The 26,324-nt window shown below is 43.1% G+C and overlaps 1 protein-coding gene across 14 annotated transcripts in view; it reads right to left on the bottom strand.

Moving 5' to 3' along the window:
* Znf385b (zinc finger protein 385B) overlaps positions 1-26,324 on the bottom strand; it is a 352,707-nt gene that overhangs the window by 45,691 nt on the left and 280,692 nt on the right. For 8 of the 14 annotated variants that reach the window (XM_075984768.1, XM_075984772.1, XM_075984771.1 and 5 more), the window contains 2 exons: positions 23,818-23,856; positions 18,716-18,826 (listed from right to left, as the gene is read on the bottom strand). In XM_075984768.1, the coding sequence (XP_075840883.1) occupies positions 18,716-18,826; positions 23,818-23,856 (150 nt within the window). Of the gene's footprint in view, positions 1-18,715; positions 18,827-19,510; positions 19,530-23,817; positions 23,857-26,324 lie in introns of those variants that run through there. The other 6 variants (XM_075984770.1, XM_075984769.1, XM_075984781.1 and 3 more) reach the window with 2 other exon arrangements.

Genomic DNA, 26,324 nt, shown 5'->3' with positions numbered 1-26,324 from the left:
TTCCTAATAAGGACCCACTGGTTGAACTGGGAGAAGATGAAGCAATAAACCCAGGAGGGGTTTGTTCTGCCATGCTTAAATCAAAGGGCAATGGATGCTTACCTCCCAGGGACGCACTCAACAAGCTACACCCTCTAAATGATTGTACCCAGCCCAGGAAGGAAAGAGCTTGTACACCGACATGAAGAAAATATGACATAATAAGTAAAAAAGGAACATTTTTACAACTAAAGAAATACCTAATTTCCTTCAAAATTATGCAGACAGGGACTGAACCCCTTAGAACATTTTATGAATCATGTAGATTTTTTTGTTTTGTGTTTTTATGACACAATTTGAAAATATTAAGGATTTGTCAATGATTACTCAATATCTTTGAATCATTTATTTTGGGTTTTCCCCACAGTATTTAAAAGTGGCAGGGAGCCCCTTTCCTTGAGTTGATTTCACGTTTTATGCAAACGTGGGAGCTGTTAGTTCCTTCTCTGGTACTGTGAGATAGAAGGATAGCCTGCCGTTGCAGCGGCTTGCTTTACCTGCCTGGCTGGCGTATTTGTGTACATTCAGTAGGGCACTGTTGGGACCTTCACCTAACCAACCCAAACCTCCTCAATTGTCTCGTAAATTAGGCTCGCAGACTTTCACACGCTTTCTTTGAATCAGTCCAAGAAAGCATTACGCTCATTTCCACTTCCACGTTAGAGATGTTCGTTAGAGATGTTTACGAGAACGACACCAAGTCTAAGATGAGAACCTGCATTGTGTCCCCTCATAGTCCACGGATAATAGCTCACGGCTGGCCACAGTGGCAGAGCAACGCTGAGAGCGCCATCTTAGAGAAGGGGTCGAAACATGGCCCCAGTAGCATTTTAGATGTTCATTACGTATGCGAGAATCGGTTTCACAGCCATTTAAAAATTCATATTTCAAAATGACAAATGAAGGACTAAGCCCCAGCATAATGTTATAAGTCAGAGTAAATAAAATACGTAGCTATGAAGACCAGAATAGATGGCTATAGCTAAGGGGGAATCAGGAAACAACACAGCCAACTTTGCCATGAGAACTGCGTCTTCTTCACACAAAAGCATCAGATTAAACCTCATGTTTTCATTCTAAATATTTGCAGCCTTCATGACACATAAGAGCTTCATTTACTCGAGGCAAAATAGGAATAAAAATGTCTGCAGCTTTGATTCACCTACAGAATCTGAAATATTTTAATCAGCAAATGCTAGTGGGCCCTTCTTTCTGATTCTGTATGATATTTCCTAAAAGCTCTCCTGGGCCCAACAAGATGACTCAGTCGGTAAAGGCACTTGCTGTCAAGCCCCATGACCTGAATTTGATCCCTGGAACTCATACCGTGGAAGTAGAGAACCAACTCCCACACACGTTCTGCTGATCAATAAGTTATAACAAAGGTTGTTCACATGTAACATGTGGTAAGATCAATGGGAATCATTTTAATTGAACATCTGCTTGAATGTCTGTTGGGGAATAATATTTTAAAGTGTGTTGCTTTGTTTAGGCTGCATTTGTTTAACTCTGTGAAGCTGTGATTCTTTGCCTGCCTAAAACACATGATGGTCTAATAAAGCGCTGAAGGGCCAATAGCATGGCAGGAGCAAGGATAGCGGGGCCAGCAGGCAGAGAGTATGAATAGAAGGAGAAATGAAGAAGAAAAGGAGCAAGAGAATAAGGGGAGGATATCAGGGGCCAGCCACCCAGCTACACAGCCACCAGCTACACAGCATGCCACAGAGACAGAAGTAAAGAAAGGTATACAGAAATAGAGAAAGATAAAAGTCCAGAAGCAAAAGGTAGTTGGGTTAATTTAAGAAAAACTGGCAAAAAACAAGCCAAGCTAAGGCTGGGCATTCCTAACTAAGAATGACTCTGTGTGTAATTTATCTGGGAGCTGGGTGTTGGCCCCCTCAAAAAGCCCAGAGTAAAACATCACACAACAACAATCTATCTATCTATCTATCTATCTATCTATCTATCTATCTATCTATCTATCTATCTATCAATAAGAAAGGAAACTCTACAATTGGAAAGTTAGTTCATTCTATTTATTCAGGCCACAAATATCCATTGAATGCCTATCGTTTCCCAGGCACCGTTCTAGGTGTTGAAACACACAGACTACAGAAACTTGCATTCTAATATGGGATTGTAGGAAAGAACCAGTGGATTCCTAGATGTGTAGAATATTCGGAGTTGTTAAGTGTTAAATGACACATTTTCTGAATAATGTTGCACCATCCTGTGAAAGCAAGAAGAGGGTAGCACAGTGGCGGTATGATGTGACATTCTAGGCACCAAGGACACTCCACGGAAGGGAATTTACACAGAGACTTGAATGAAGTGGACAAGCTAGGGATCTAGAAGTGTTTCTGACATAGAGGACACTTGCTGGCACATCCTTCCTTGCTCGGTCACCAAATACTGCCTATCCTTAGCCCTTCCTGAGCTTTTCCCCAAACTTTCCAGTCTACTCTCTGCTCAATTCCACCCATATTACAGCATACAAAACCACCTGTACCCTCAGATTCTGGATGCCCATTCTGAATATCAAAGTATCTTAAACAGAGATTCAGAACTAGTTACTGACATTGCTGTTTCCTACTCCGAACTACCTAGTCACCCCCATTTCCTATCAACAGCATCTATGTAAAAAGTTAAACAGTCATATTGGCAACTTGCATGCTCTTCTTCCTCCCTACTTCTGGTTTCTGTTGGATCCTCTGTTTTTCTCTGAGAAACTGAGAGTGTGGCTGCTGCCTAAGTAAAATCCAGTCCGTCTTCTTTCTGCAGCTTGAAATGCTAGCGCGCTGTGTCTGTTCTTAGTTAACTCCTGTTCTTCCTTCAGAACCTGGCTATACCCCCTTCCCAAAGAAGCCTTCTGAGAGCCCCACGAGGTCGTACACTAACTTTGGATTCTCCTAAAGTGAAGCCCACCCAAGCGTTCCTGCAGTTTCCCTTCCTGACTCTGTATGATGTCTTCCCAAAGTCCGTCCCCATTTCAAATCTATGGATGAATTCATACGACCATTTGATTAATTCTGTCTACTTCTACCAGACCACAGCCTCCGTTACGGCTCATGCCTGTGAGATGTTTGTTTTTCACTGTGCACCGTGCACTTAACACATTACCGAAAACTCAGTAGATGTCTGATAAATCCTCATCACCTGGATGGGTGAGGGAATGAATATCTATCTAATTGTTATTACCTGGAAATACAGCTCAAGTAAGGATAGAAGGATGGGAAAGGCAAGGGCAGGGAAAGCGCAAGACCAAATAGCAACAATGTATAGTAACAGTGGGTGGGGAAGTCTTTCAGGAGGAAATGAGGGTTTTGTCTGGGCAGGTTCTCGAGGCTGCTCCTGGGATACACGCCCAGGAGAGTGGACCACTTAGGAAGGTGGCTGGAGGGGAGGCACCTTTTTGGGAACTGGATGACCAGATGATGGGTGCATTTTTGGAGACAGAAGAGGTTCCTGAGGAATTGAGAACAGAGGGAAGGAGATCTATTTTTGAAAAGAATCTCAAGAAAACAGTTACGGACAGCGGGGAGAAAAATCTCTCCGAGGAAAGAGTCTTGGGAAGATATGTCAGTCATGTGGGAGGAAGCTCATCAGTCAGGACAGAGGAAGAATCACCAGGATAGAGGGAGGGACCAGTGAAGAGGACAGAACAGAGGGCAAAGCACAAAAGCCCAAGAGGAAAGATGACGCTTTTTACAAGGGCATTGCTGATCAATGAAGGAAGCCCCAAGCCTAGGTCCAAACAGCCCTCACAGAGGAGGGTTCGAAACCAGATGGCCCCTCCTCTTTTGCTGTGATGCTAGAAGGTGGGCTGGAATGAAAACAAGTTTGGAGGAGAGCCTTTAAGACAGTGGTTCTCAACGTGTGGGTCGCAACCCCTGGGATGCAGGAACCACCTATCAGATAGCTCACATAGTCGATATTTAAATTATGATTCATAACAGTAGCAAACCTACAGTTATAAGAGTAAAATAATTTTATGGTTTAGGGGTCACCACAACACCAGGAGCTGTTATTAAAGGGTCACAGCATTAGGAAGGTTGAGAAGCACTGTTTTAAGGTCACGTTAAGGTCATTTTTTTTACCACAGAGCATGGCTTTCGTAACTCTGCCAGGATCCCTTTAGTACCGTTCCCATGCACTGAGCTGGGCACCAGAGAGAAGGCAGTGTGCAGAACAGAACAGATCCGGTCTCTGTCCTGTCATTATCAATGGGGAAGGGCAGACAGTTCTATAAATATATATTTCCAAATTGTGAGGGAGAAATATTTGAAGTGAGACCTGAAAGATGAGTGAGAACTAGTTCTAAAGTTAGAGGGGCCGAGGGCAGAGGGTGTGTGTGTGTGTGTGTGTGTGTGTGTGTGTGTGTGTGGCATATTCACGGAAGTCAAAGTCACTACAGCTGGAATAGGGAAGCAACAAGGGCGTGGTCCATCATACCAAATCGGAATAGAAGAAATGAACAGGGTCTCATCCTCTGTGAAAACAAAATAAGAAACTCCTTTCCAAAGCATCATGTCCTTAGATCCAAATTTCAAAGTCAAGGCATCAAAATATCTATGTTGGATTAGTTCAGCAGCATTTATAAATAAATATCTTTTAGCATCTGTTGCTCCTTCCTCAGCATTTAAATAATTTAAAGAGAGCATAATAACATACAGTATCAAAATTCTCTGTGTATTTTCCATCTTTGTGCAGCTTTGTTTAACCTCTATTTTGTTTATTTTTACTTTCAACTCTTTGCTTTTTGAGACAGGTTCTCTGTATCTTTGACCTGAAGTAACTCTGTAAACCAGGCTGTCCTTGAACTCTCAGAGATCCGCCTGTCTCTGCCTCCCAGGCATTGGGATTAAAGGTGTACACTACGACACCACCTTGAACTCACAGAGAACTGTTTGTCTCTGCCTTCTAGGCACTGGGATTAAAGGCATGCGCTACCACACCTTGAAGTCACAGAGGTCAATCTCCCTCTGCCTTTCAAGTGTTGGGATTAAAGGTGTGTACTACCACACACAACAACTCTCTTCCTTTTTTTTTGTTTTTTACTTTAAGAATTTTAACTTTTAGTCTGCATATATTTTTAACATACTGTAAATCATTTAAACATTTTCTTTGTCTTTGACGCTCTCTTTACTGTATCTCTCTCTGTTTTTCTGACCACATGAGTCTTTAATTTACCAAGCAATCTCAGTAGGACAAAAGCTGTGGCTTTGATGGCTAGAAGTAGCCCATTCCTTAGCTTTCCAGCTTCATGGCTGAGGTACTGGCTGTAGCCATGTTTACTGCCACAACTCTATGGCATTTCAAGGTCCCTGCCAGCAAGCAAGCTTCAGCAGCCTGTGCTTGCAAACTGCATGAACCACCTGCATAAAAGAGTCAGAGTTTGCCCTGGCAGGACAGCCCAGAAAGCTGGCATTTTTAAATGGCGCAGCTTTTTTCCTGATATGGCTGAAAACTGAAAAGCATGCGTTCAGCTTTTTGTCAACACCATTTAAGTGTTTCGTGGCAGGACCTCTTAAGAGCTGCAGGGTTTTGCAGCTGAAGCTGAGTCAGGAAGCCTCTCTTAGATGAGAGCTCTTGCTTGCCTCTAGCAAGGAGAGTAGACCCAAGAAATAGCTGCTATCAAGAAAACATGCTTTACTCTTTCCCAAGCTTTCTCAGGCTTTCAGTGGATACAGTTGTCCACACGTCTGGGCGCCATTTGTAGTAATAAGGGCGGCGGGGCTGCGTCCCCAATACCCCGACTGCCTGGCTAGCTTATGCCCGAAATAACAACACACAAACTGTATTCATTTAATCACTGCTTGGCCCATTTCTATCTAGCCTCTTCTAGGCTAATTCTCACATATTAATTTAGCCCGTTTCTAATCATCTGTGTAGCGCCCCTAGGTGTGCTTACTGGGAAGATTCTAGCCTATGTCCATCCTGGGTCGGAGCTTCATCGTGTGCGTCTGCCTGGGAGCTGGGAGCATGGCGTCTCTCTGAGGCGTCAGCTCCCGAGAGGAGAGCTGTGGAGTCTGAGCTCACTTCCTCTTCCTCCCAGCGTTCTGTTCTGTTTACTCCTCCCACCTATCTTCTAACCAATGAGGGCCAAGCAGTTTCTTTTTATTTAACCAATGACCTTCCTCCATCACCAGAGGCAAAATCTGGGCCAGAGACTGGCCCAGCTGGCCAGGGATCTGAATGTTCAGGGTGTGTTAGGTGACATTATCTTGTTTAAACAAAATGTTTAACAAAATAAGTAACAAAATGACTAGTTTTCTCTAAAAGAGAGAATGGCATAAAATATTTCTAAATGGCTATGAACTGGGGAGATTTCAGTAGTGACTGCAGGACAGTTTAAAGACCAGAACATTTTTAAGGAGATGTTGTTAGCTGTGGTGGTGGGGGGAAGATAAAGTTGTTTTTAAAAACCTGCTGGGGATGAAGCGATTTGTTAAAATCATGTAAGAGTCCCAGAAATGACACCGCTGCCTGTATTTCAACGCATTAAGTGTACATGTGGGCTCAAGCAGCCGTCTCTGCTGGTTTTCATGCTTCCATCCCTCTGTGAGACTCACGTGCGTGCACTAATCTCTGAAGCAAGAACTTGGAACAAACAAATCTACAGTTCATACATAGTTGAATTACCAGAGATCCAGTTAATACTATGCAAATTAATAAGAACTTATCACATTTGTAAAAATGGATATTCATGTAAATGATAATTTTTCAATGTGTAAATCTGTAGCAAGCTTGCTGCAAAGGGATGTCAAATATTCATGCTTTTAAATTTTTCTATCTATTTTTTTACATCTGTAAACTCAGTAATCCTACCGTGGCACTTGGTGAATGTGGGGATCTATCATTTCCCCGTGACTTAGAGATATTAATGAAGCCTCCTTCTCTGACCATCTGTGCAAATGTATAGACAGAGCGACAAAATGTGACTGCTGCTATTTTTAATTTAAAAATACGTGCGGGGCATTTTGTTGACTCAAACCATTTCAACGACACACTCTTAACAAATTATTAATGGTTCCTTTAGAAGCAGTCTTTTCTAGTCCTCCCAAATGGCACATGGAAAGATACCACAGCACCACACAGAAGGGTTCCGTGTCTCCTGTAAAATGGGATTTGATGTTGCTAGTGTAACGAATTCCTCAGAGTCTTTGTCTGAGGACTCAAGAGACCAGTCACCTAAGCAGTGAACACATATGTTCTCCATGTGCCCTAGAACACAGAACTAAGGTGTGTGTGTGTGTGTGTTTGTGTGTGTGTGTGTGTGTGTGTGTGTGTGAGAGAGAGAGAGAGAGAGAGAGAGAGAGAGAGAGAGAGAGAGAGAGAGGGCCGTGGAGTAGAGTGGCTTTGTTCGCTTGCTTTTAGATTCGCACGAGAGCTAGCTGGTGATTTAGCTCAATTGAACTTGCCTAGTATGAGACCCTGGGTTTAATCAAATCACCACCACTGTCACTGAGAAAAGAAAGAGAAAGAAGAAAAGAAAGAAGAAGAGGGACGGGGAGGAAGAAGAGAAAAGAAAAGAAAGGCAAAAAGTTTAGGCAAGTTGAAATAATAATCCCTAAAAGCAATTAAGGGCTAGAACATTGCATCATGTTGATGAAAGATGTGGAACATTGGCCCCATGAGAAGACAGATCAGTTACCCGTAACTGGTTTCAGATACAAAAATACAAAATACCCTGCATAATTCTGGGAGGCTGTGGATTCCCTGTTGCTTATCCGAAGTCCATGAGGACCACTTATGTAATGAGACCTACTTGACTTTTGTTATTGTTGCTGTTTTATTTGTTTTGTGAAACAGGGTTTCACTAAGGAGTCTGGCTAGCCTGGTCTCTGTAAGGAGTACTAGGCTAGCCTCGGAATCACAGAGATTCACCTACTTCTGTCTCCTGAGTGGCAGAACAAAAGGCAGGAGCCACCGTCACCAAGCTTGACTGAGCCCTGCCTGCTTAAGCTACTGGATTTCGTAGTTCTCCAGTTTTCTTTTGCTCAATCCTGACTGACCCGCTCTGGAGGCTCTCCCTTCCTTACCTGTGTGCGATTACAGAGAAGAGGTGTGGAGAGAGTTAGTGTAGCGCCAGGCAGGGAGGTGGCGCCATCAAAGAGCTTTCTGCTGAGATTGTTCTAGTCACAGGTTCTGTTCTCTCCTCAATTATGCTGCAGCTAGCAACACATGGTTCAGCAGCCTTAAATGTCTATCCCATTCTCTCTCTCTCGCTCCCCCTCCCTTCTTTCTTTCTTCTTTCTCTCTCCCTCCTTTTTTCCTTCTTTCTCTCTCCCTCCTTTCCTCAGGTAGATGACCAAGTTCCTGAGGAAATTGCTTAGGCCCTCCTTCTGATGCAGGGATTGATTGCCCTAGTTGTTTTGATGTTGTTTGTTTGTTTTTAGCTGCTTCCCTCTCCTCGAAGAACTCTCTCTCAGACACCCTGTCCACACATTCCTTTGGCCAGGAGAATCTGGGTATTTTAGAGACGGATAGAAGCCGGCCATGGATGCTCAGGTTCCTACAGCCTTACAGCCACCTTGCCAAGCCATCAGATTAGAAGGCCTTGGGCCTGCAGTACAAAAACTCTCCTATTTATTCAAGTTGCTGCCTGAGAGGTAAAATTAGCTAAAAAGGTCTCTCTCTTGCAGAATGTTCTAAACTGTTTCAAGTCACTCCACTTATTCAAGTAGTGGAGCATACAAACTTGCAACCATTTTTTTTCCTGTTTTGGTCATACATAAATCATACTTTCCATTTCTTGTTGTGAAAATGGCAAAAATTCTAGTCAGCTGCCTAATACAGCACACAGACAAGAGCTACGGGAAACCAACTGCTTCCTAAAACAAAGCCCAGAAATCCACTTTACACCAGCTGCTCATCACACTGAGCCTACAGGGGCTCAGCCCAAAGTTTCTGCCTTTAATTATACATTAAATGAAGGTGTAGCTGAAATCTCAAGCCACAAAAGTCAAGCGAAACCTTTCCTGATTGTTAACGATTCTAGAATCAGTCTTAACTGAGGAAATCCATATCCAGGGAACAAGTAAAACACACACTCTTAGCCCTCGTCCTTCCTAAATCCCAAGAGGCATGGGAACTTTCAAGTGAAGAACAATCAACAACACAGTGACTTGGAAATCTGTAAAGGGTTAGAAAGAGAAAGCTTTGTGTTAGAAGGGTTCTTAGCAGGACAATTTTAGAACCGAGAAGTTAAGTCCCTCTAGCGTTCTTCAGGGCTGTTGCTAACATCTGGTCAGCCAACCATGTGCTGGAAAAGGACCAAAGCTAGCTGTGGCGACTGAGTTAGGCATAATGGTGGTTTTCTCTCAAGAATGGACCTTGGTGAGCAGGGCTGGGTGTTGGCGCCTTCAGGCTAACGCCCACATTTACGCTCCGGGCACCATCCAGTTAGGCTGACCATACCATGCAGCACACGGCTAGAAACAAATGGGAGCTAGCGCTCCGTGCCAGGCAGGGCGTCTCTGTGTCTGAAGGAGACCCAGAAAAATGATGAGTCATATACACCGCGAGATCTCCTCACCAGCGCGATCTAGGAACTGATGAGGCTAGGTTGTTATGCTCACTTCAAAAACAAAACAAAACAAAACTGGTCTTTCTAACATAGTCTTTTCTTCCTCCTGGTGGTAAATTTAGTGTGTGTGTGTGTGTGTGTGTGTGTGTGTGTTACGCACTTACTCCTGCGCTCATCTTTGCAGGCATGTGTGCACCTGTGTGCACACGCACAGAACAGAGGTCCTCATGTATGATCCTGCTCCATCGTTCTTCATCTTCTTTCTTTGTTTGTTTAGAGACAGGGTCAATCACTGAACTTGAACCATGTTTCAGCTAAGCTGCTAACCAATGAGCTCCAAGCATCTACCTATCCTAGGACCCTGGGTACTGGGGTCACTGACAGGTATCTAACTCCGGTCCTTGGCCTGTGTGACGGGTACTTTACCAGAGAAAGCCACGTCCCCAGTTCTGAGGCACTGGTGAGTCTAAAGTCACTCCTAAACTCTCCACATATCTACTTAAAATAGAAGGGAATGCTGAGGACTGAATGTTGCTGCTGTACAGCGCTACCGTGGAAGCAATGTTTGAAAGAATTTAATGAGTGACTACTATGTACCTCGAAAGGCTAACTGAACTTTTAAGAGCTTGTTTAATGGTAGCCATTGGAGAAAACTTTTAGCACCCCGTGTCCCTGTTCCGTGTAATCACGCTATATTTCTGTCATGCGGAAGCAACAATTGTTCATCACTTTGTCAGCTCTGTCGGAGAAACAGAGAATTACCTTCTTAGGCTCTGGAGATTTATGCTTTTAATTACCTCCTATCTGCTTCACTACCCTCCAAACCTAAGAATCAATATAAATAGTCTTATTTATGGGAAAAAATGTAAAATGTTTGACAAGAGCTGGCCATCACTTTCCAGGTTTTCATTGGGAACTATCGATTCCTTCTATTTTCGGCACCGCACCTTTGTTCCTGACAGAACTGGTTGGGGTTTCAAACTCACAATATTAATTTTTCTAATAATTCGTATGGCTTAATAGTAGATGTAAATTTTGCACTAAGCATGGAAGTTCCTGGATCAGCAACGCGAGCAGCGTCCCTGTGGCAGCTCCGTGTTTAATCTCCGCTGCAGAGTTCAGCTGAAGTCCAACCTTCTCCAACCCACCACAGCCTCACGTTTCAGGGGCAACTTCCAGGACTCTTTGTTTTTTTTTTTTTCCATTAGGAACCATGTCAGCACAGGCAAAAATCTAATAGACCGGGCACCGGTACTCTCAAACACATACAACTTATCCATGAGTATGTGTGTAGCTCTTCCTCGTGTTCCTGATGGATTGGTTCCAGAAGCTTCCTGAATGCCCAGATCTGAGATTGCTGAGGTTTCTTAAGTAGGATGATATGGCATTTGCATATAATAACTGCCTGTATTCTTTTCAATAACCTCTAGAGTACCAATAAAATATAAATATTTATATTAAAATACAAATTTATATTAAACATAAAACATAAATTTATATTAAAATATGAATGCTGTGTAACAGTTCTCATGCTATTTTGTTTAGGGAAGAAAGTCAAGGAAAATGGCCTGTGTTTTCAGTACAGATACATACAAGACTTTTGAGGGGGGAGGAAATGTCCAAGCCATGCTTGTAAGTATAGAAGGTTTTATATTTCCATTATATTTTATATATTTAATAATCATATTATTCTTTATAAAATTCGTATGCAATTATATTAATGAAGACCTAGAGGAGTCGCTACCTCTCCCAAGCGCTTTCAAGAGCAATAGATGTGCACAGGTGGTTGACAGTGGTTAGATGCTTATTTCTGAGGTAGGGAGCAGTTAGTCAGCCTTAATTCATGGGTAGAAGTTGGTTCGATTCATGGGACAGTGACCTTATGCTGGGGAGAGTCAAATAGTAGAAGATGAATTTTCTGAATTGAAAGCAAAGAGTCTGCTTAAGGGGAATAAAGGATTAATAAAAACATTACCAGTGTTGAAGAAAGATGGGGAAACAGTGCATTTGCTACTCTATTGTGTCGGGGGAAGAAAAGAGGAAAATGAAGGAAGAAGAAATGGAATGGGTTGAAGAGAACACAGGGAAGAACAAGGAGCGACATATTTTAGAGATAAAAGATAGTTCAAGAATGTCATCAGTAAATTGAAGAGTTCCCTGGACTCCTAAATGGTGCCGAAATTTCAGAAAAATCCTTGCAGCCTGCGCTAGCTCTGCTTAAAGGGACGTTTCTAAGGCAGTGCCTTACAAGGTTCCAGGTTCTTGGGTGATCTGATTTCCAAGGAAGGGCAGCTGCTACCGGGACTTGGTGTCACAGGGCAGCTGGTGGAGAGGGACAGTCGGGTCTGGTGGCCAAGCACCGGGGAGTCCACAAACATTGTGTGGGAAGAAAATTCGTGTGGGGTCCAAAGTTGTGGCATGATAGCCAACCTCTTGACTGCTGAGGATGCTGCTGGGTGGGCTGTAGAGAATGCCGGTGCCCCTAGCAGATAGAGCGGGAAGGCTTCTTAAATGTCACGTGGTGGATGAAGTTTGTTTACAGAAAGGCGGGAGAGTTTGCACTGTGAGATTTTAACAGCTGAAGAAATCAGGAGGTCGGAAGGAGACTTAGGATAGAGCAGGGAGGTGGGAACAGGCAGGAAGGCCAGAGGGGACAAACTGGGTGAAATGGCTGTACTAAGATGTCACAGGCATACAATGAGGGTGCCACGGCTCGCAGAAGTACCGCGAAATGAGGGTGCCAGGGCATGCAGAAGTACCAATTGCCTGCTGACTGCAGGCCTGGGAATTGCTGCTGATCTCGGAATGGCTGCGATTTTCAAAATTTCAGAGGTTTATAGTCAAGAATAAGAGTAAGGTCACCCTAAAAAATGTTCACACAAATGGTTGGTCACCCTATCATTTTCTCTTCGAAGCAACCTTTAGTTCCCTGCCCGCCTATAATATTCTGAGGTCAATCAATGAAATGGGATGAGGTCATCTCTTCATATCCCCAGACAGGAAGGCATAAAGCACAGCAAGAAGGACAGAAGGCTGAAATCCAGAGACACCAGCTAAACCATAACCCAGACAGGACGATGTCACAAAACACACCAACCTACAAATGCCTTAAAGTAAGATAAAATGAAGAGAATGTGGTCTATGGTGGGACTCAAAACACTGTAAATTTTGCAAGTTTAGCCCCTTGCTAATAATGAAAGCAACGGCATTAGCATCAGGGATACTATCTCATGCTTTATAATTTGTAGCCTTAATGGTGCATTCCAACACTTCATCTCACTGCAGGTGAGATGAAGGTCGTTTACAGTAAACTGTGGTGAGATGATGATGATGATGCATGGGATGATGATGCATGGGGATGATGATGCATGGGATGACGATGCATGGGATGACGATGCATGGGGATGACGATGCATGGGATGACGATGCATGGGGATGACGATGCATGGGGATGACGATGCGTGGGGATGACGATGCGTGGGGATGACGATGCATGGGATGACGATGCATGGGATGACGATGCATGGGGATGACGATGCATGGGGATGACGATGCATGGGGATGATGATGCATGGGATGATGATGCATGGGCATGATGATGCATGGGGATGACGATGCATGGGGATGATGATGCATGGGCATGATGATGCATGGGGATGACGAAGCATGGGGATGATGATGCATGGAGATGATGATGCATGGGGATGACGAAGCATGGGGATGACGATGCATGGGGACGACGATGCATGGGGATGACGATGCATGGGGATGACGATGCATGGGATGACGATGCATGGGATGACGATGCATGGGGATGACTACGCATGGGGATGATGATGCATGGGGATGACGATGCATGGGGATGACGATGCATGGGGATGACAATGCATGGGGATAACGATGCATGGGATGACGATGCATGGGATGATGATGCATGGGGATGACGATGCATGGGATGATGATGCATGGGGACGACGATGCATGGGGATGACGATGCATGGGGATGACTACACATGGGGATGACGATGCATGGGGATGACGATGCATGGGGATGCAGGTGAGATGAAGGTCGTTTACAGTGAACTGTGGGTGAGAGGATGATGAAGCATCTGTGTTTCTAAACACTTAAAACCACGTTGCCCAGCTTCTCTTATGTAAAATTCCACTTGTATTTCCTTGATCCTTCTACTGCTAGTCTCCAGGGAACTGAAATTAATATGCAAATTAGAAACTATTTGTGATCTCCCAGCTTCCAACACTGCCAAAAAGGAGAAGAATGTTTGCCTCAAGGTATTATTTGCGAAGTGTACACTAGCTCCTTCTCCTGCCGGGGCTCTTCTCTAGAGAGCTACGGATTCCTACTCAGGTCCATCAATTTATGATCACCCCACACTGAGCACTCATTTATCAAAGGACAAAGGAACATGGGGGCTCATGACAACCTCGTTTGGTTTACCCTGGTTAGGAAGATGATGAAGAAGAAAGCAGGAACTGGCATCTGCACGTATTTGTGCCAAGGTCCAGGACTCTTCTGGAAAGTGTATTATTCCTGGACGGCAGTGCCTGGCCTGCCCCTGGCAAAGTTAATGGTGTCAATTTGTAAAGGTTCACTTGGGAACTGTTTGTGATTAATGCCTGCTCATTTACATAAGGCTTCATTGTGTAAATAAAGCTGTAGCTTTTTGCCTTCCAACAGTGGCGCTCTACTGAGATGGTAAAAGCTGGACAAAGCAGGCTGCAGAATACTTAAACTAGGTTGCTCTGGGTTTCATGGCACAAGGTCTGCCCTGGTGTGTTTTCTGTGTGTTCCAGGGAGCCGTGGAGAACCGTCTGTTTACTGTGCAAATTTGCCTTCCAGATCTTTCATAAACATACTTTCTGCACTGAAGAGTGAAGCCAATTCAGTCTGGGGCTGATGCAGAAATGTTATTAAAGGAAATAAGGATGAGCATCTTCTTAATTCTTGCATTAAAATGTAAACAGGGTAATTATAAAATAATAAACTCCCTTCCCAATAAAAAATGCTCAGTTAGAGAGCTCGGTTATGCAGATTATAGCACATTGCTAAACACGGGGAACACATATATGTCACATTTTTGCATTTGCCATCCAGATTTTACAGTTTTATTGCTCAGAATCTAAGCATGACTCAGAAATCTCATTTTTTTTCTTTCTTCTCCACAGGGCTACTGGGTAGTGACAGGAAGCTGGTGGTCATCTGTTAACACGTCTGCAGCTGTCCTTACCTGTATTATTTACACTTAGAAGAAATGGATGATGGTGAGCATAGACCAAAACCGGGAGGCATTCTGAACTACAGAGAAACTTCTCACACCTCACACCTCCCCTCAAAGCACCCACGGGACAGATTCGTTTTTGGTTCTGTTTTTTTTTTTTCTATTTTGGTTTTGCAAACAGGGTCTCGTGTTGTCCAGGCCTCACACTTGCTCTGTAGACAAGGCTGGCTGTCAACTGCTGACTCTCCTGTGTTCCGACATCGCAGGGGTGCATCACCACACCTGGCTTCCATGACACAATAGGAAGCATAATTCTGAGGTCTTAGCTGCCCTATCTGTATGACAGATGTGTTTATGTTCTGTTCTGTTGATGGTGATACCATGGGGATTATTTTTAACCATAGAGCTGGAACAGTCCATTTTCCCATCATAAAACTAAGGTCAACAGTGTTGCTGTTATTTTCCAGGTTCGAAACCAGAACTTAAATCCATGTTCAAGAACTTTTTTTTTTTTCAGACAGCTTGTTTGTCCTGAAACTCACATGTAGACCAGGCTGGCCTTAAACCCTCGGAGATGTGTATGTCTCTGCCCTCAAAGACTCTGAATGCAGTGTTCTACGTGAAATAGAGAACACAGTGGAAGGTGCAACACGCTCTCATTTTCCTGTGTAAGGACGGATCCCAGGCAGTCACACAGCCCTCGCTGGAAAAAGCTAACTCTTTGGAATGTCCCACCGTTTTCCAGAAGGGGTTCAATTAATCCTTAGACAAAAGTCAACTTACTGGAAATAGTATTGTAGGCACACCTGCAGATTTAGAGGCAAGATGCCCAGATATATGTCCTGGTTCTGTTGTGTATTGACTATGAAAATATATGCAATTTTCCTAAATGGGAAACAACCTACATGGTCACTTAGAAGGCACTGAGCAAACAAACCATGGGACACGGATGCACAAATGCTAACGGGTACTAAGTAAACAGACCACGGGGCACATGGATGCACAAATGCTAACGGGTACTAAGTAAACAGACCATGGGGCACACACACAGAGACTAGTGTGCTTCTACTGCTTTCACAGGAAACGGTCATAAGCTAAAAGCAACACAAATTTGTTATTGCCTAGTTGGGTACCAGAAATGTGATGTGTATCTCTCTGGGCTAAAACGAAGGTATTGGTAAGATTGACTTGTAGACCTGTGCACACTCCTTGGCTTTTGGCACATTCCTTTAACTTCAAAGCCGTCAATGGGGAATCGATGAATCATTAATGACTGCTTCTTTTGCCTTCTTCTTCCGTTTTTAAGGAGTCTTGTATACACCAGGCACATGGGCACAAGACACAGTGACGGACATTCTTTCTGTTTTAGAGACGGGCTATTACTGCCTTTAATCCCCTTTGTGATGTAACGTAACATATTATGAGGATCTAGGTTAAGACATTAGCATCTTTGTCTAGCATGTTTGCAAATCAGAAGGTCAAGGAGTACTCTACATGGACAGAAAGGCTTCTCAGTAAAACACTGTGCTGTGAGAAAGACAAGGCAGGCGGTGGCGAGATGGCTCGATGGGTAAAGTGTCTGCCATGCGAACACGAGAATATGAGCATCCATGCAAAAGCCAAGCGTGGCAGCAATCTGCTGGGGACAGAGAATCGGATCTCTGGAACTCACTAACCAGACAGTCAAGCTGAAAAGATGAGCTCCAGGTTTAGGGAGAAAACAAGGCGGAGATAGATTGAGAAAAACATCTGACATCAACTTCTGAACTTCACACTCTTGGTCACACGTGTGCATGCCTGCACATATACATGTATACAAATACACATGTGCATGCCTGCACATATACATGTACACAAATACACATGTGCATGCCTGCACACATACATGCATACAAATACACATGTGCATGCCTGCACATATACATGCATACAAATACACATGTGCATGCCTGCACATATACATGTATATACACATGTAAATACACATGAACACAGTGCAAGTGTGCTGCATAAACACCAGACAAATGAACAAACAAACCAACAGACAAAGGCAGAGAAAAGCTTGTTACTCTATCCTAAGAGAAAGAAAAACAGTCACATTTAGATATAGTTCCATAAATCAACTCCGGAAGGTTACACAAAAAGTACAAAGTGTTGATAGTAATTGGGAACGACAAGTCGGGCTTGAGGAGCTCAAATGGATGAGCATTTAAAGAGGATGTATTTATCTTTATGTGTGTGCGTGTTTCACCTACATGGATGCAAGTGCACCAGTGTGTGCTGTACCATGGAGACCAAAAGAGGGTGCTGGTTCCCCGGAAACTGGAGTTATGGAGGAATGGAACCCAAGTCCTCTGCAAAAGTAGCAAGTACTTTCCACTGCTGAGCCAAGGTGTACTGATTTTTCAAAGTTCCTTGATAACTGTGGGTTTTGTAGTAAGCACTAAAATCAGGAAGTATACATCTTCCCGGGTGATTATTAACAAAAAGCTAGGGTTTGGGGAGTCTGGGTATTCACTCTGCTGTCTTTACATCCTGAGGAGAATTGAGATCTCAATAGTACTGAGACATCGGATGAACTGACAGCCTATGTTCCTCTGTTTATGCCAGGACATTTAAATTCTTCAGAATGGAATTTTATGAGGTACCAGTCACCAGTCTTTAGTTGAAATCACAATAAATATAATTGTTTAGATCATGATCAACTTCTTTTCCAGTGAGTGCAATTTCATTGTGTTTACTGTGTAGAACTATGGAAATGTCACATCGTGGTATACATGAAGAAGGATGCCTTGTTATTTTTGTATTTCTAAAAACACATTAAATCTGTGGTATGCTCTTTGCAGAATGGCTTTTTGAATCCAGAAACTTGGGAAATCCCACATCTAAGATACAGTCGTCAGATCCCATCTGCACTGGAAACTGGCATTTTTTTTTCACTTTTTTTTATTGAGCTATGCCTTTTTCTCGACCCCTCTCCCTTCCTTTCCCTCCTCTTCAACCCTCTACTGTGACCCCCACATTCCCAGTTTCCTCAGGAGATCTTTGTCTTTTTTCACCTTCCTATGTAGATCCATGTATGTCCTCTTAGGGTTCTCTTTGTTGTCTAGGTTCTCTGGGGTTGTGAACTATAGGTTAGTTTTTTTCTTTCCTTTATGTCTAAAAGCCACGTTTGAGTGAGGACATATTATAGCTGTCTTTCTGAGTCTGGGTTACCTCACTCAATATGCTTTTTCTAGATCCATCCATTTGCATGAAAATTTCAAGATGTCAGTATTTTTTACCACTGTGTAGTACTCCATTGTGTAAATGTATGACATTTTCTTTAACCATCCTGGAAACTGGTTTTGTTTGGCAGTTGAGTATTACCAGATTTCTACTGTTATTTATTTTTTTACATTTAAAAATCTATTTAGAATTTACCCTTTCCTTGGTACCTCTTTTCAGCAGAATGTCTATGTTGGCTAGTTATAGAAATTTTTTCCTATATTTAAAAGAATTGGAAACATAACTTGTATAATACACTAGTCTTTGGCTAGCTAATAAGATTGAATACATGCATGAAATATGATCGTTCTTGTCAAAAACTCAGTAGTCTTCTTAGCATTCACACAGTTTTTTCATAATTTCTAATTTTCAAATATTTTTGACAAGCAAATAGAATCAATGGGATCCTGTATAAAACAAGAGAATGTCCTAACTTTTATGATTAATCACTTGCCCTACTGTTCTTATTTGAAGCACCAAATCTAAGTCACTTGGAAACTGGACACCCTGGAGCCAGTGGGTCATCAGGAGGAACCGGTGCTGAGAGGCCGCAGAGCAGGCACAAGTGAAGAGATGGACATCTTCAGGCCAATCAGCACTGGTACAATCAACACACTTCAGAAAGAAAAAAGGTGATACTCACGTCTGAGTTAAAGCGCAGCTGACAGACATTACAAGAAATAACTTGTTTCTTCTTCGGGGGAATGGAGACTCCAAACGTGTGGTTAATGACGGCTTTCTGCACAGGGTCCATCTGAAGAGCAAATGATTAAAAACAAAGGGTCAAAATTATCTTCAAAGGAAAGACAGAGACAGCACTGCGGGCAAAGAAGTGGAGCAGAATTACTCCTTAAGGCTTTAACTCTTAGCTTCCCAATGAGGCTATCAAAGAATCTCACTCACCAGTAAGGCTGTCTCCAGGAATTAAGAATAAAAACAGAAGCAAAACAAAGCAAAGACCACAAGAGAATCACCACACCCCTAGTGACCTGCTATCAATGAAAGGAGGCACGGGACATTTTAAAGAGTTACACCATGGAAAACTAAAGATCCATGTGTTAGGGTTAAAATTAAATTGTTAATGTTTTCCTTGTAGGAAGTGATAATGCTCAGCATGGTTCTTGAACAATCTCAGTGACAGTCACTACAGATATATTTAACTTCTTAAGTTTTGATTTATGGCAAAGTTGTAAATGTCAGGCTCTTATTACAGAACAGAAAGTGTGTATCTTTATTTTAAAATAATGTATTAGCTTTCATGTCCTATGGATTGAAATTCACTGTACTGGAAAGTATATTACAAATGAACACTCAGATGCATGTATCAGATTGGTTAATATGCAATCCTTGTTTAAATATTGATCAAGCAAGGTTTTGATTTATAGCCTACGATTCCTTTTGGCTTCCATATAAAACACACACATTAGGGAAAACGTACAGTAATGAAAGTATTCAGCCGTAGAAACACGCATGATGTCGAGCCCTCACCCTTACAGAAACAGTTCTAGACAGACATGGAGTAGATAAAAAGAGACCGTGATGATTCTCCCATGTACCCCAGAGACTAATCCCCAGCATTAACATCAGACAACCGGCAGCTCATGAAACAACGCAGGCGATGAGCGATGAATCACTCAACAGGTGTGACGTGAACAAGGGCGGGTCAGCTGACACCACCACCAAGGAAATCTCCCAGGCTCAGAGTCTCACGTGGGATTAGTTCACGACATTTGAGAGAGGAGGAGAAATAAATCCCATCCCTGATCATGCTTATAAATCAAGAAAGTATAAAATTAGCACTTAGGATAACTTAACGCGCAGCGAGAAAGAGGGCAGAGTTATTGCTCTTTATGTCACAGGCAACAAGAGTCGTGAGACGTACATGAAACACAACGGTAAGTATAGAAGAGGAGAGAACTAATCCGAGGGGGGTGCAGAACACTGGAGAAATGGAGGGGGGAGAAACTGGGAAAATGCAGTGAACTCATATGTGAGAGTCTCCAAAAATAAAAATGTGAAGTTATTAGAATTAGCCCCCTTTTGGTATAAGTTTAAGAGTTGGGAGAGGAGATAGTAAAGGAACAGCCACTATGAACACAGGGGTGATGGTTTGAACACGCATTTCCTGGAGTGGCAGATATGGCCTCACATCCCAACCTGAGCCTCGTGGATGCTAGGCAAGGTCACCACCGTCTTACCTCGACAGTCCTTGAATTTTATTGCACGAGGATTGGACAGCACAGAATTAAGTTAAACAAAAATACTACCAGTGAGAAAAAAAAAATCCCAAAAAGTCAGGAAAGCAAACCTCAGGTGTTTATTCTCTCTGTAGATGTGCCTATCTAAATACGTTCTGGCGGCTCCTAGAATATAGCAGCATATCAATTTGTATCAGGCCTAAAAATAAAACAAATAGCCTAACCTAACTGGCAGTATTTAGAAAAATCCCCAATTTTTGAAGTTGACAGAAGAGCCCGTTATCACGAGATTTTATTCTTAGCCGATGTAACATACTTCCCATCGGGTGATGTATGAAATACCGAGGACCAAATTGCATGGCCATCTACCAAACGCCAGCTCATGATTGTCACCTAACTCATCTTTACTATATTCTGCACTATTCCTTTATCTTTATAACAAGCATATATCAAAGCATAAACAATCTTATTCATTGAACCATAGCTAGAATGTACATTTTTCCTATCACTCATTTAAAAATACATTGAAAATTAATCTTTAAATTAAAAACTTCCATTGCTTAAAATAAATGCATCTCTCCCGGTTTTACCTATGGTACAGCACAGAAGCACATACAAAATTAGAACCTAAAATATTCTAGTTTAAATTTTTTTTATCAAACCAAGGTAATTAGGGGTGGATCCAGCTCAATCCCTGAATAGAACTGTTCCCCCTAAATTCTTTTTCAAAGAATTCCCAATATAACTGTATCGTGCTCAAATCTGACATCTGTACCACACCAGACTGAAAACATTGCTTCCTATTTCCCATCCTAAGTGTAAGTCAAGGCTGAACACTCCAAATATAGAGGCAGACAAGTTCCCACCACCTGCTTTCCAAAGCACTTTAAGGAGGTCCCTGCAAGACACTGTCACCAGATTAGTGTGTAAGATCAGAGATTTCCTCACAAAGTCCATTCAGTTGGGACAGCTGTTTGACTGGTGTCCTTGTTTCCTGACTTGCTGCCTTCATTTGAATGACATGCAACTAGCCATATCAAAAACGTACCTCTGCTGTCTCCCATTTAAAAGGCTGCTGTATTGTGTAGCTTGGTCTTCTTGTGGAACTCCTAACAGTGGGAGCAGAGGCTGTTTGACTCTTTGGCAGCTTCTGAGAGCCTACTCCTCATATTGGGTAGCCTTGCCCAGCTTTAATGCAGGCGGAGGTTCCTAGTCTCAATGCAACTTGATATGCCATGTTTTGCGATATCCATGGGAGACCTGCCCTTTTCTGAATAGAAACTGAGGAGGAGTGGATTGTGGGGTACAGAGGGGAAGTGGAGGGGAGAGACTGGGAGGAGAGGAGGGAGGGGAACCATGGTTGGGATGTAAAATAAATGATTAAAAAAAGAAGGGTTGGCTAATAAGCTCATCAACTATAGGAATGTATCTAACAGAAAGAGTATATTATATATACTACTACATTCACGGGGGTTGATCAGTCATTTACTTTAATGTATAAAGCATGCGAAAACTAGAGAAGGAAGGTTTTTCTAGTAAAAAAATAAATGCGTATTAGAAAAACGTACTCTATTTTCTACTGAAAATGATCAATTTCCTTACACAGATTTTCAGAAAATATCTTGTCTAAATCCCTTTTATCTTTTCCATAAATGTTTATTTTGATGGCAGGTCCTGAGAGCCTGTGTGGATTGAGACACGTACACCTCTCGGTATATCTGTGAGGCCACTTCCAGAGAGGATCAGCTAATCCAGGGATCGGGGTGGAGACAGAGGGGGCTAGGAGACGATGTGTGTTGGGGGGGGCGCAACCCATCCTAATGTGAGTGGCATTACCCAGTAGGCTGGGGGACCAGCGAGGAGCTAAAGGGCAAGAAGGAGGAGAACCTGCAGCACAAGCCTCTACTATCCCCTCTGCCCATCAGGATGGCAGCTGCTCAGGTCACCACACCAACCCTGCCATAACAGACTGGAACCCAAAGAAGCCTCTCCTCCTATGGCTTGAACGTAAAATGTCTCGCGTGGGCTTGGTGTTCCATCTTTCACGGGTGGTGTTAGGGAGACAGATGGTGGAGCTTGGGAGAGGTCAGGCCTCCCAGGAGGAGGCAGACTACTGGGCACCAGCTGCTGAAGGGTCTCCCTGGCCCCCAGTCCCTCCCTCCCACCCTGCTTCCTATGTGCAGTAAGATGGGAAGCCTCTGCCAGCCACCCACATCATCCCAACAGCACAGCGTTCCTTCGGCCTCATCACAGGCCCAGAATAAACAGAGTCACAGACTGTCGGCAAGAACCTCTGAGACTGTGATCTAGAATGACGTCACTCTTTTTAGGTTGTGTTTTCTTTTTTATTTTGGTCACGTGATCCCTTGAAACAAGTGCTGGGTTTAGACGTCTGACCTTCAATATCTGAACCATGTGTGTGAGACTCAGGTTTGCACTATCATACAAAGAGTTTCCATATTTTAAAAAGTAGAATCTGTAATATTCTGAAGTTTTGTTTTATGTCTTCCTGCAATGTTCTAAAGTTAGATAAAAAGAATTACTATTAAATAATTGGCTTTTTTTGTGTCATGGATGGCCATTCTCTGTAGTCATTATAAGATCTGTTGGGTAGACCAACGGTTGTGGTGGAGTTGGGTTGAATGAGGTCATCACCACCTTGAATCAGAGGAGAGTAGCCGAGGTCCTCACTGGAGGGAGGGAGCATCTACGAGGCTCAGGGGACTTATGGGTTCAGGAGCCTTCATGTCCTTTATGAGGTCTCTCCCCCGACACCTCCCGGAGGTTACATAGGTAAGCAATGGACTATGGGGACCACTTTAGATGAAGCGTTGCTTGCAAATTGCCCAGGGGGCTTCTCTGTAGTGCAGTTGACATGAGTTGTGCATGCCCTGGGCAGGACTCCTCAGTGGCATCGATGCCTGTTTGTTGCCCATAAGACTATCTGACTACCTTTGATGTGTGCACACCCCTGCAAATAACCCCAATATTTTTGGGCAGGACAGGTACTATAGACTTGGACAGAGTTCACCCCTCAGCAACTGGGCCAAACAGATGATCCTTCCTGCCTCCCCAGGAAGACACACAACAGTGCCAACTATTTATTCATTCTGCGATCTCCAGAATGAATAATGGATCCTAGGTTAATAAAGACATTCTCATAAACCCTAAAATGTCAAGTTAAATTTACCAAATGAAAAAATGCATATGTATATAATAATTTCATATATAGAACGTTAAGGGAAATTATTAGAAGAACTATAATTATACACCAAAGCAATATTTTCAAAGATTTAATTGGCAGTTCATAGACATTTAATTGTTAAAAATGAGTTACTTTCAACAATTTATTAAGTGTAAGATGTAAGTTTTAAATGACCAAATGCTTGTTACTTAGTTATATCAATTTAGCTCATGCTATTTCTGTTTACACAAAAAAAGTCTACAGAAAGGGAAAATTATGATTTGCTGTGAAATAATCATAAGAAAGTTTATAAAAGAAAAAAAACCACCCTGCCATACAACTCCAGCTTCCAGAATCCCTTACCTGGCAGAATTTATTGGTCCCAAATAAGCCTCTTCTTTTCTAAAAAAAGTAAAAGTTAGAAGTAATCACCTGGTGCTTTGAGAAGAACGTGCAAACTCACATGTATGTACACGACTTAGAAACCCACTTCCGGCTCCCACAAATTCACACGTATTTACTCGACTTAGAAACCCACTTCCGGCTCCCACAAATTCACACGTATTTACACAACTTAGAAACCCACTTCCGGCTCCTGCAAATTCACACGTATGTACAGGACTTAGAAGTCCACTTCTGGCTCCCGGAGGTGGAGAAGCCTGAAAAGCTCTAACTACAGCAGCGAGGTGGGGCCCTTTGCAGTGCTTCCAATGACAACCACACAGAAATGAAAAGCAAAGCCTAGCAGCGCGATGAAACGGTAGATGATAGAAACCGAAGACGGGGTAGTGGCTGACGGCAGGAACCGAGGAGGTGGCCGGAGGCTGGGATGGGGGATGAACTGTGGGCTATTGCAATGCTCTAAGCTGAACTGATGAAGCTGGCCCGATCACCAATCTGCTACATTTTCCCCATCAGAATGAGAACAAACATCCTTTTGATATACTCTTCAAGATCACAAGAGCCACAAACCTGAACAAATACGTGTATTTTCTAAGACCATTACTTTCCCAAGTGACTTGCAGCTGTACGGGGTGAACCATCACCTGAGAACGGGTGTCTGTGGAGAAACTCAGACACAGAACAGTGGCTCTGGCTTCCTTCCATGGAGATAGGTAGAGTCTCCGGCGCTGTGGGACCAGGTGATTACATTTTAGATGTCAGATGATTTTCTAGCTGAGACTTCAATAGCATCATGAGTTTGTTCACGCATCCAAGACCTCTAAGAGGCTGAAACTGAAGCTGTATCCCATGTCTTTAAACAATTTAGCTATGGAGAAAGGCTGGGACCAGCAATAGCTGAGGTGCTACCCTAGGAAGTAGGAATATCATTCAAGAACTATAGAGGACTTTCTTTTATCCATTCTGTTCTTAAGGTAATTTCACTTTTAAGCCAATCATCTACTTATACCAATGTCCTTAAAACCGTTTGGTAAGCACAGATGACCTACACAGTCCATTAAATCCACTGCTCCTAAACAGAATTAGAAGCCAGGGGTTCGATCCATCTATATATATTTTTATATTTGAAAGTCTTCCATCCATGCTATTGTGGCTCAGACGGTGTTCCTATCTGCATGGGGACACGAGTCAACGATGAGAGGGACATAGTTGTAAAGCGGAAATGTGCAACGGGACAAACTAATTAACTGGAATCTGGAGGCTGAAAGTCACTAGTAGCAAAATAAGAAGGCATGGGGAACAAACAAACAAACAAAACAGTCTGTTTCCTGTACAACAACCAACTGGGCTCTATCTCCCTTTTCCGGACTTCTCACACCTCAGGTATCCACATACAAGAGCCTTCTCTTAGCGTGTGACATCAGTATCACTATTGCAAGTATCAGTATTGCAAGGGTATTTGGAATTCTGTTCTCTAGATGTGCACTGTTGCTAATAAACATCAGAAGGGCAGTTCACTTCTTGGAGCCTTCCTTTAGGCTAGGGCACATGGAGGGGTTAGCTCGCGCAGCCTCGCTGAAGAATCCCCTGTACAGAGGAAGAATCCCAGGCTCTTAAAAATGAAGTCGATTGCTCTTCATTCACCCTTCGGCTTAGGTCCTGGAGTCTGGCTTCAAGCTTAGGCTCAGTTCTCTCCCCACACTGACCCTAGCAAAGGAACACTGCAGAGAACGGTGGGACCGTGTATCACCTGGCGCAGGATGGTTCTAGAGCTTCTAGAATCCAGAAGGCAGCTGCCCGTACAAGTGCCTTGGAGAAGTGCCCGGGCTTTTGTCTTTTTGATTCTGTCTGCCCTTAATTCGACCCCCATTCCAATTGAGTACCTTTTATAAGGCTTTCACGAACCTTATAAAATGTGGGATGTTCTGCCCCCTTTTCAAATTGTAGCTGTGTGAACAGAGCGTAAACAAAACACTCTGAAAATACTTAGGAGATTCCAGGCCAGCGGGGGTAGGGGGTGCGAGGTGGGGGCGGGTGTCGTCACCCGCACCTACCTTCCTTTACTACTGCAAAGAGGGCTGCAGTTACTAAACTCCACGGTTTAGGACCTTCTGGAAGTTTGGCTAAGCATCAGCTTTTTAACTGTGACATTATCAAATTACCGTAGTACACTATTCTTCTTCATCCCTTTCTCAAAATCAGACTTACAGGGGCAGATGACTAAAGTGTCCCGTCACACTTCAAATAGTCACGAAATGACATAAATATTCATGAAACAACACAAATATTCACGAAATGACACACTTAAAAGTGACAGCTGCGTTACCGGAGAGCAATGTCTCTCTAAAGTTACTTCAAAAACAGAGATAGGAAAGAACAAAGAGGCCCGCTCAGTGTTTCGGGGGAGAAAGGAGGGACTGGGAGAGGGTAATGGCCGAAAGTGACCACAATTCATTATACCCCTGTGT

This window comes from Microtus pennsylvanicus, chromosome 9 (assembly GCF_037038515.1).
Source record: "Microtus pennsylvanicus isolate mMicPen1 chromosome 9, mMicPen1.hap1, whole genome shotgun sequence".
NCBI classification, from domain to species: Eukaryota; Metazoa; Chordata; class Mammalia; order Rodentia; family Cricetidae; genus Microtus; species Microtus pennsylvanicus.
This window is presented reverse-complemented; position numbering and strand designations above follow the sequence as displayed.